The 11,533-nt window shown below is 37.8% G+C and overlaps 1 protein-coding gene across 5 annotated transcripts in view; it reads left to right on the top strand.

Annotated features, from left to right (window-relative positions):
- The window catches only part of LOC135112576 (beta-arrestin-1-like), a 93,022-nt gene that overhangs the window by 75,211 nt on the left and 6,278 nt on the right, over positions 1-11,533 (top strand). For 3 of the 5 annotated variants that reach the window (XM_064027039.1, XM_064027041.1, XM_064027040.1), the window contains 7 exons: positions 1-127; positions 551-635; positions 1,205-1,277; positions 4,396-4,539; positions 4,800-4,943; positions 7,881-7,967; positions 8,519-8,671. The exon at positions 1-127 is cut by the window's left edge and continues 9 nt beyond it. In XM_064027039.1, coding sequence (XP_063883109.1) covers positions 1-127; positions 551-635; positions 1,205-1,277; positions 4,396-4,539; positions 4,800-4,943; positions 7,881-7,967; positions 8,519-8,671 — 813 coding nt within the window. The remainder of the gene's footprint in view (positions 128-550; positions 636-1,204; positions 1,278-4,395; positions 4,540-4,799; positions 4,944-7,880; positions 7,968-8,518; positions 8,672-11,533) is intronic. The other 2 variants (XM_064027043.1, XM_064027042.1) reach the window with 2 other exon arrangements.

Raw genomic sequence — 11,533 nt, 5'->3', positions numbered from 1 at the left:
GCGACTAGCCATCAGGAAAGTGATGTATGCCCCCATGAAGCAAGGCGACCAGCCCAGCGTGGAAGTCAGCAAGGAGTTCATGATGTCCCCTAACAAGCTGCATCTTGAGGCCTCCTTAGACAAAGAGGTGATGTGCCACACTTGCCTTCAGTGATGAGCAGTGATGCTGGTGATTTACTGATCAGTCAGAGAGGCAGCTGTACATTCTAGGCTCATACACTAATATTTACAGGAATTTATTTTTTTATCCCTTATGTGACATTTTAGGCACAACACATTACTTTGTATAATAAGATAAAACACTAGAGTGAGACTATTAGCAATGTTGGTATAACACTTTATGCCTGCAGTCATTGGTGGTACCTTTGGCAGGCACACTCATCATTACCACCAGGAATATCTAGGTTTAGTTATTTAGTAATTACTATTGATTATATTTCTGCAATATATTATAGCTTCACTCTGCAGATACAGTTATTTGAGTAGTGTTGGCATCATCCTCACAAATATATCACTTGTATGCTAACTCTTGCCTCCTGTGTGATTGCAGCTGTACTACCACGGAGAGACAGTCGCCGTCAATGTCCACATACAGAACAACTCGAATAAAAGTGTTAAAAAAATAAAAGTTTCAAGTGAGTGCACTACTACAAGTTTTTTTCACCAAGTGCTGATGTATTTCATTATTTCATTCATTGTTTGCTTTTTTTTATTTAGGTTTCACTTTTTTACAAAGAATAAAGCTCATTTCTTTATTACTAAAATAACTGTGCTACATATTGAAAATGTTTATTTTAAACTCATGTGGATTACCTTTTAGTATCCACCTACAAAAAAATTTGCTGTTAAGATAATAATTCATCAGTCTTATAATATAAAGAAATATTTTTTCCAAGCCTCATGAAATTTTTAATATGACCCAACTGTGAGAGAAGACATTTAGAAATCCCTTTTACATGATGTAAGATACTGCTTATCAAGATGTTTCATAAATGTATTATACAAAAGTTCTCAAATTATGAAGTAAAAATAATGTAAATATTGAGGACATAATGAGAGCAGCCCATCACAGCAGAGGAAAAGACAGAGACAAGAGTATAAATATCAAAACTAGACAAGAATATAGATATCAAAACTCTAACACTTACATGAGTAGAGGAGCAGCAATGCCCTAACCTATGGCTTCCTTCTCCTTTCCCTGCAGTCCGGCAGTTCGCGGACATCTGCCTCTTCTCAACAGCCCAGTACAAGTGCACCGTGGCTGAGGTGGAGAGCGAGTGAGTGCATCCTTTTCTCTCTTCTTCCTATGACAGTTTTATGTTATTATTGCTGTATGTTTGCCATTAAAATAGGTCCTCAGTAATGTATTGCAATTGGTTTGTAAGCTTAGACTTATGAAAAGCCAAAGATTTTTCATTTACTTAATTAGTATATTGGCTATATTTTATTCTCTCAATTTGGAGGAAGGAATAATAAAAAGTAATAATTCCAAAGTAACATAGAATACATAAAAGAAACAGCAAGTATGTTATTTCATACCATCAGTGTCCATTTGTGATCTCCCTGTTTCTTATTAATAATTGTTACCCATGTATTATATCTTATACCTTTACACCCCGTGTGTTTTATACATTTTCTAATGTGTAAAAGTCTTATTAAGATACCACATGTAATATTGGTAAGACAAATGTGTGGATGTTGGTGGTGAGAAGCTGCATTGTGAAGCAGATCTTTTGTTCTCTAACATTTGGCAAAGCCTTCATTAGGAAGACTTTTGTCAACATGTTAGAGGAATAGGGAGCTTCTGCTTCATCCTTTGTTTTCTCACTGCCACCATCCACACAATACATGTAATACCTATTACTTTTTGTTGGTATGTAATATATTATGCATATACATAAGTTATACAATTAGGGGTATTCACTTATAGTATAATGAAGTACATAAGTCTTTTTGAAAATCCATTTATATTTGTCTTAATCATAATTTTATAACCATATCAAGTGTTTAATTCTCTATCTATAATAATATTACTGAAGAAAATACTTGATTGAGTATTGCCAGAACAAGTGAATACCTATTGAATGATTCTCTTCCACACTTCCAATGAATATTCATTGCACACGCACTCTTGCACCATATTCTTCAAAGTACTGCCTAACTTTTCTTAAAATGGCAGTCACATTTTAGGGGAACTTTAGATACTGTGTGCTCACTTTGATTAAGAAATTAACATTCATCTCTGAATGACTGCCATCCAAAACCTGCTCACCAGATGACACTCAGTAAGTGGTGTGTCATTACAAGTGGCAGAACAATCTCTATATTAACTGAACATTCTAGGAGGCAGCCATTAGTCACAAAAGAAATTAAAGAAAAATCTTTGAAAAAGTATCTCTTTATCTTTAGATATTTGATGGTAGGATCTGTAATAGGAAGGCTGGTGTGCAGCAGTGGCTCTCATCTCTCTCCCCATGGATGATAGTTCTTTGGAGTGACATTCATTCACCACTCAGTGACATGTAATATTCATCACTGGGTTGCCACATTTGTGTTGGTGAATATCTGAAGTAGTTTGATGCCAAGGATTGCAACCCAAGATAATGGGTTTGTAGTCCACACTATTATTTGTGATTTAGTTGTGGCTACATGTTTCCTCCATGAAGAGTAACTTGTATATTTTAGTGCAGCAATGCTGTATGGCACAGACTGAAGCTGGAATGGTCTCAACTCATTAGTATTTGATAAAATGAGACTTTTATAGACTTGAATTTATTTATCCATTCATTTTGCAGTTGGATCATCTGTGACAAATCATGTTAATCAGTTATCAGATCATGGCAGAAGTACACAGAACTTGCAAGAAAAAATTGCAAAATCATTTTTGTCTATAGTGGAGTTTTTCTAAAGGTTTTGTACATACGTGATGCACATGCTCTCCCCAGAGCAGGGCCACCCAGCAATGCATGTAAGCCTTTGTCAGTACTGCGTTGAATATGGTGTGCACAGGGTGTCTGTATCTAGTGTGTCTGTTGACATCAATGCAGAACTTTTTTCAGATCCATTTATATTTATTTATCTGTCTCATTTTAATTTACCTTTATGCTGATGTTGAGTTTTTTTTGACAGCATTGCCCACAGTAATTTTGATTGATTTTCCCCCTTGTTTTTTTTTTCAAGGTTCCACATTTCTGATGTTAATTCTTCATCTCATAATAGTTTACTTTTATTCTCATTATTCTTACAGTCTTTCCAGGATAAATCTTCATCCTTTCCTTGCCTGTGCCATTATAACACTGTGGGTACAGACCCTGCTGTGGTGTTTTGGTTTTATTTCCTCTCCCTTACTTTCATTTATTCTGTGTATTTCTGTGTTTGGCTGAACACCTCTGCCTCACTGTCTTTGATTCTCTCTCTCTCTCTCTCTCTCTCTCTCTCTCTCTCTCTCTCTCTCTCTCTCTCTCTCTCTCTCTCTCTCTCTCTCTCTCTCTCTCTCTCTCTCTCTCTCTCTCTCTCTCTCTCTCTCTCTCTCTCTCTCTCTCTCTCTCTCTCTCTCTCTCTCTCTCTCTCTCTCTCTCTCTCTCTCTCTCTCCTGTGTGTGTGTGTGTGTGTCTTGCATCTTGATTTGATTGGTTGCTGCTAATAACAGGATTTGTGTTGCATGTATAACATCTTTGTGTGTTGGGCTTGAGTATTGCTCTGTGTTTTGCATTTTATCCTTTGAAAATAAGTAATCCTCCCATCCTTGTATAGAAAACATTCTAATGAAAATTTTTATCATACCATTACCACCAGTATTTTTAAAGTTTAAATTTTAAAATTTACAGATGTTTTGATTTAGGAAGATCTGTATAACATCTGCATGAAAATTTTTGAAAATCAGTATATAGGTTGAGAAGTATTAGAAGAGTATTGTGTTTCTCACATGAGTAAAACCTGTAGGTGAGTGTGACCCTGAACACTTTGCTCAATGGTTAGTCATCCAGCATTACTCCCTGTCCTCTAATCCCTCCATGATTGTCGCTCAGCTTCTGTGTTAACTAACCCTCACCCTGATTTTTGTATATTTGTATAGTTTCTTCAGGCCACAGTCTTGGGCCATGAAGAATGTCCTGTTAATCAGTAGCAGTGTTTGCTGGCTGCCACCTTTACACTCAGAGCCAAATTATCATTGGCTGAAATATTCCAATGCATCATAAAAGAAAAAATCTTTCAGATTTTAAGATTGCTTTCAAAATTTAAGATCATAAAAATTATCTGTATTGATTGCCCCAAACATGCATGAGGAGTTGCCCTGCTGCCCCCCCCTTCCCTGTGGTGTGTGGTGGGCAGCAGGGTAAAGTTGGCAGCCATGTGGTGGTGCTGTGGTGACGTGTGTCTGGTGTGCGTTCGCAGGGACGGGTGTCCTGTAGGGCCGGGCTTTACCCTCTCTAAAGTGCTGCACCTCACGCCACTGCTTCTTAACAACAAGGACAAGCGCGGCCTGGCCCTTGATGGCCAACTCAAGCATGAGGACACTAACCTGGCGTCCTCCTCCATGTAAGTAGCACTGCACCCACACTAACCCCTCGTCCCTGGCAGCCCCTCAGTCTGCCATTACAGCAGCAGCAGCAGTAGTAGCAGCAGCAGCAGGTGGAGGTGCCTCCAGCATATGTGCTCCCTCAGCACCTCCCTTTCAGGCTGCACACAGAGAACATGTGTGCAGCCACAAAAAAGGAGTGCCACAGTGAGGGAGCACAGGTTGTGTGGGTGTGGTAGAGGGTCGTGGCGGTGGTGACAGAGGCGTGGTTGTGTTCCAGGGAAGGGTGCCCTGTGGGGCCTGGCTTCTCCGTCAGTAAAGTTTTCTCGCTGACACCCCTGCTCACCAACAACCGGGACAAGTGGGGGCTGGCCCTTGATGGCAAGCTCAAGGACGAGGACACCAACCTTGCGTCCTCCACTGTGTGAGTACCAAGTGTGTGGCCTCACTCACTGCAGCTCAGCGGTGCAGACATGCCCTGGGGGACCTTACGGCTCCTCGGTGCAGTGTGTGGACACGGGTAGTCTGTATGGAGTGTCGTTGTGGCAGTGTCATGCATAGAGCAACTCACAAACATGGCACACAGGAGGTGGCCCCGCCCACTGGTGCCCCAACACAAACACGCATGATTGACATTGGAATGATGCTATAGCTCAGTGCGTCCCCTTGCTTTTAACAACAATTATGTCTGTGTAAATGTTTTTTTTAGGGGAATAGATTGTAGGTACAGCTATTATATTATATCAGATGAATATTCTACTAATCTAGTGAGGTATAGATAACAGTAATATGCACCATACACTCTTGTTGGGAATTACATCTTTGATATACTCAAGATAGATATCATTAATACTCAGCAACATGTGTTCAGCTCTCAGCTTTGAGTTTTTTTATTTAAGCTACTAAAAGGTTCCATCATTCCCCACTATAAACCAGCAGTACCTTATAGCAGTACCACCTTTACAACACCACCAGCAGATGTTTGCCCATTTAAGTATTATTCTTAAACAACAACCTTATTATAATATTTTTTTTAAAGAATTTGACAAATTGGTTTGTTATCTGAAGTCATAACCTCCCATCTATTGGTCCCCTTGATAGCAGTGCTGGCACTTGCCTCCAGTCACTGCCATTTGCCCTGCCTCCTGCCTAGCCTTGCACACACCCTTGGAGTGTTTGCAGTAAAAAAATAAATAAATAGATAAATATTCAACAAATGAAGCATACTGTTAACTCATTCAGTCTTGAGGTGCAGCCACAGTAAGTAGTGTAGGTGTTGAGGATGTTATAGCCTCACAAATGGTGTTCTTACATATATAATGAACTTTTTTATATGCTATTTTTTTTTATATCTCCATCTTCCCACAGAAAATCTGAAGTTTTCTCCTAATTATGATATATATTTCTTTCAAATAATGTTTCACTTTAGTTCTTTTTCTTTCTTTCTTTCTTCTTTCCTTCTCCTTTTATTCTGTGTCAGTTTAGCAACTAATGTGATGTGGTGTGAATGATTTTGGTTTCATAGCAAGGATCAACACTTTGTAAAGGATACTTACATAAGAACTTTTCATTGTTTTCAGTGCTAGTCTTCTGTTAATACACAGTGTGTGTGTGTGTGTGTGTGTGTGTGTGTGTGTGTGTGTGTGTGTGTGTGAGTGTGTGTGTGTTTCACCTATTCACCTACAGTCACCTGGTCACCCAGCCAGCCATTCCCCTACTGAAAGAGCTCAGTGTGTGTGTACTCGTATGTGTACCTAGTTGTATTTACCAAGTTGCGACACGGGAAAGGAGCAAAGCTTGTACTGTCCCATCTCCATAACTATTCTTATCCTTCTTTTCCTTCATGAATATTCCTTGCACAGACCACCTCCCTCTCCAGTCCATTCCCTGCTTCTGTGTTTCTATGAGGGAGGATAAATTTCTGTGAAAAGACTTGCATAGCTGGTTACATTTTCCACCATATCATTCACATACACTGCAAACATTACAGGTGCCAACACTGACCCTTGGGGGACTCCACTTAATACTGGGCACCTCTCTGATTTCTGGCCCTGTATTACCATTTTCATCTCTCTCTGTTCTTTAAGAAATTCTCCATCCATTTTAGCAGACCACTTAGACCACCTATCTTTTTTAATTTCCTTATAAATCTTGTGTGGCACCTCATGTAATGGCTCCCTCAAGTCTAGATAAATGCTGTCTGTCTAACCATCTCTCTCTTGTATTAAATCATTTGCTATCAAGTAATAACACAACAAGTTTTGTAAGGATTTTATTATCTTCCAAAAATTTGGTCTATTTCTTTTTCATCATTCTTTCACACACTTTTGCCCCCACACTTGTCAGTGAGACTGGTGTGTGACAGCGTGGGTCTTGTGTGTGTGTGTGTGTGTGTGTGTGTGTGTGTGTGTGTGTGTGTGTGTGTGTGTGTGTGTGTGTGTGTGTGTGTGTACTTGTAAATGCATGCAAACTTTGCAGTGGCATAGAGCTCATTTCTAGAAAATGTCACACTTTTATTAAATCTCATAAGTTATCATTTAGCATCATTATGTATAATCTTTTCATTAATATTCTGGCAAAAATTTATCTCCTTATTGTGTTGTTACCAGTCATCATGATTGGTAAGGAGATATATGGTACATGTATTTAACAAGTTTTCAAATTTAGTCCCTAGTTATGAACATAAAGGTTAGTTATTAGCTGAGTACCCAGGTAGTTATGCTATAATAAATATCATCTGAGATTATTAATTAATGGTACTTCTTCACTGCTAATTGTGTAGTAATTTCTGCATGCTGTGGAGTGTCTCTGTAATTAGAATAAGTTGATAATATAGATTAGTGATTATGAAAAAAAAAAAAAAAAAAATATATATATATATATATATATATATATATATATATATATATATATATATATATATATATATATATATATATATATATATATATATATATATATATATATATATATATATATATATATATATATACTATGAACCATCAGTTTTCTGCTTTAGAAAGGAGGGAAAACTGTCAGCTGAAATCTTAGAGACTGGATTTTACTGCAGGTGTTGTAAATAACACAAAGTGAAGAAACTCATCAGTTATACATGGCTGATGCATGCATACCCCTAGCATATGATACTTTACCTTATCAACTCTTTACCTTATAAAACTTTGTATAAAAGTGATAACAAAGTTTGATCTATAAGATGTCACCCCCTCTTTCTTCCAAAAAATTGATATTTTAGAAAACTGAGGGTTTACTATGCTATCCCTGGTGTTTGCCTCAGGAAAGCCAAATCTCATCTCAGTTTTCCATAATTGCCCACCATAACTCTCAATCTTTTTTATTCTAGAATCACTGACTCCTCCCAGAAGGAGAACTTGGGCATTATAGTGCAGTACAAGGTAAAAGTCAAGCTCATCCTAGGACCCCTTGTTGGGTGAGTACATGTTTGTCTTGTTTGCCTTTTCCACATCATTGTGCAGAATTCATCCTTGTTCCTTAGTGTTATGTATTGTTTATGTTAGAAGACTTGTCTTCCATATATGTATTTCTGCATGCAGTTCAGCACATTAGACAGCTAATCTAAGTTAGAATTTGCTTGTCACAGTTTTTCCAAGACTACAGACATGAACTCTGGAAGAAAGATATTCTTCTTTTCCTCCTGGATTTCCTCATATGAAATTTCCACAGCAATACAAATTAATCACAAATTGTAAAGTTGTTTGGTAATTGGAATCAATTATAGATTTTGAATTTTAACATTTTATGCATTTTTCCATATTTTGGGATACTTTTTTTGTGATTTTTACTTACAAATACATAATTAGGATTTAGGAATCAGGACAAAAGGCAAAATTATTTTATTGTTAACTAGAAATTTAACATTCATACAATTGTGATTCACCTTTACCAGTCAGTGACTGATTCTTTAATTTATTGAAGATTTATGGCTCTGTATAACACAATAATATTGTCCTATGGTTACAGAGACTTGGTTGCAGAACTTCCATTCACCTTGATGCATCCCAAGCCTGAGGAGGAACCTGAGAACAACAAGACTGCTGCCCCAACCACCTCTTCACCAACACAGGACTCTGAATCCACCCCTCCTGTCGACACCAACCTCATTGAACTGGACACGTTAGTGCACTCCTAAAGATTGTCTTGCACTTTTATGGATATGCTCTATCTTCACCATTTGGGTTCACTTTTTTGCCTTAAGTTCAGCAGGCACTGGAATCACATTTCTTGAGATTTAAATCATTTTGTGTGCATATTTTTTAGTGTATGTGTGTGTGTGTGTGTGTGTGTGTCTGTCTGGACTGTTAGTATCTATTTTCCTTTTTCATATATTGCATTCTATACCATACTTTTATCTTATTTTGTGATGTTTTCTGTATTTCATCTAGTTTCCAGATTTCTGTCATTATATTTCTCATTGATAATTCTTTTATTATTTTTTGGTCTTCAAATGTTTTCTCTTTCCTGAATTTAGATTTTATTATTCTCAACTCCATGAAATGCCATGTCACCCAGCATGTCAGACAAAGGCAATGCAAAGATGTTGATACATGCAAAGTATTTGAGCTGTAAGAGATTGCTGGGTAACAGTGCTTTTCATCTTGTGACTGTGGCACTTGACGAAACTGTGACTGTGTGTTGTATGTCTGAGCTTTGTGTCAGTACAAGCCTCAGTTGTCCTGTGGTGTTGTCTGCTGTCCTTTGATCTCCTGTGTACTCTGGTAATGAAGCTTTGGCCACTTCAGGCATAACTGCAGTGAATACACAAGTGTGGATCAGAGTCATCCAGTGGGAAGTGACACGTTCAAGATCCAGTCTTTAATTGGCCCACTGAGAGCCAAGTTAGAGCAGGTGATGGAGAGGCTTGGGGTTGGGCAAGAGGGGCCCCAGGTCTCCCCTCACCCAGTGATACACAACCCCCATGCTTGTGAGGGGACACTGGACAGTAGCTCTCCGCTCAAGCCAGCCACTCCTCAGGCTAGAGAGAGGATTGTAGACTTGATAGATCTGAATGAGGAAGCAAATTCTTTGTGGGTATTCTCTAGAACCTGCATGTGTTCTGGGTGTTGTGTAGTGTGGTGTTGCAGTGTGTTCCATCCTTTCCTCTCCTTCAAACTGTACTACTTTCTATCCTTGTTTTCATGCTAATGCTTTATATATTTGATGACTGAATCAGTTTTCTTATTTCTTATTTATTTATTTATCTTTATTCTTATTTTTTTAGGTATATAATGTGGTAATAACCAGTTTTATGTAAACTATGTGAACTTTTGCCCACATGTAATGCTGGTATACATTGAAAGGTAGCTTTGATACTTAGCTATACAAGATCAGTACTCATCTCATTACTGGTTATATTTATGCCCAGTTCCAGTCACACATCACTTATCCTTGCATTAATCAGCCAGTAGAGATACTCCTGTAGAGTGCAAATTACAGTGTCATGATTCTTTAACATTAACTAGAGAGAACTGTATTTCCCAGCCATTGTACTGTAGAGGTGCATATATTATTTCTTTCACACAGAGTGCAAGAAGAGAACTTAAAAAATGTAGGGAGGAGGATTAAGGTTTTGAGTGAAATGGACACCATAAGAAAGACTGTAAAAGACTGAGAGAAGTATAAAATATGAATTATGATTTTATACAAGGAAATTATACTATTTATGCATGGCTGGAATAGTGAAAACTGTAAATAATGACTAATCACATTAGAATTTGAGACGTAGATGTGAGAAGACCACTTACAACTATAGTATCAAGTAGGAGTCCAGAGAGAGGAAGGAAAAGGGATAGAGATAGAGGATAGAAAAACATTGGTTTACATTGGTGAATGAGGAATATTTTAAGGAAATGACCAGCAGGATTTCTGGTGTTGCCTCTGATTTACAACTTGGAAGAAATCTGATTTTGTAGACTGGGAATTCATTAACCAGATCACATAGGTAACAAAATGGTAAAGGAAATCCAAACTGCAAAAATTAAAAATAATCTTTGCAGTATGTTACAAAGAATAGTAGTTTAGTATTGAAAGAACAATTCCATGAGATTGCAGTAAAGTTGTGAAATTTTATTTGAAGCATAACCCTGAAGCCTGTGTCATACCTAATTGAACATAGTGTGTGCTTTGCTTAAATTCACTTAGGAGTGATAAGTGTGTGTGTGTGTGTGTGTGTGTGTGTGTGTGTGTGTGTGTTATTCACAACACAGTTATTCCTCTAAGGAAAGAGTTCAGAGCTCAGTGACTGATTTTTTTGGGTAGAACTGAGACCACTTACACATCATACACCAAAACAGTGAAGTCACAAATCCTCAGCTAACATCCCATACCTACCTGCTGCCAGTGAACAGGGCAACACATTAAAAGGTTTGCCCATCAGTCTTATTTCTCTTGGGACTTAAACCTGGGCCTTCATGGTTATGAGCCAAGCATGCAGTGTTTTTTTTTTTTTTTTTTCTTTTCTTTTTATGTAGGAGGGACACCGACCAAGGGCAACAAATATCCAATAAAAAAAATAAAAAAAACCCACTGAGATGCCAGTCCCAGAAAAGGGTCCAAAGCAGTAGTCAAAAATTGAAGGATAAGTGTATTGAAACTATGTTTATGTGTGTGTGTGCACGTGTGTGCATACGCATGCACATATCTGTGCATGCTTGCATGCATGTGTACATGTGTTAGTATGTGTGAAAATGAAGTACTGTAGTTATGGTAAAGTCTGGGTAAATTTTGGTATGGTACCTTAAAATTAGTTGAGTGAGTGATCTCTAAAAGACATATCCATATGTTGGTGCCATGGTTAGTGGTTACTTGTAGAGTGCAGTTATCTCTTCTCACTGAAACTGAAATTATATATTTGGTAGGAAGTGTGGATGTGGTCATGAGTGAATGTGGATAAGTTCTGCATTACCTCCTGCTTACTACAGTGAAGACACAGAAATTAAGTCACCATATATTAAAGGACTTGTAATTGTTACTTCTGAG

This window comes from Scylla paramamosain, chromosome 24, assembly GCF_035594125.1.
Source record: "Scylla paramamosain isolate STU-SP2022 chromosome 24, ASM3559412v1, whole genome shotgun sequence".
NCBI classification, from domain to species: Eukaryota; Metazoa; Arthropoda; class Malacostraca; order Decapoda; family Portunidae; genus Scylla; species Scylla paramamosain.
Note: the sequence above shows the minus strand (reverse complement) of the source record. Positions and strands in the feature narration are given on the sequence as shown.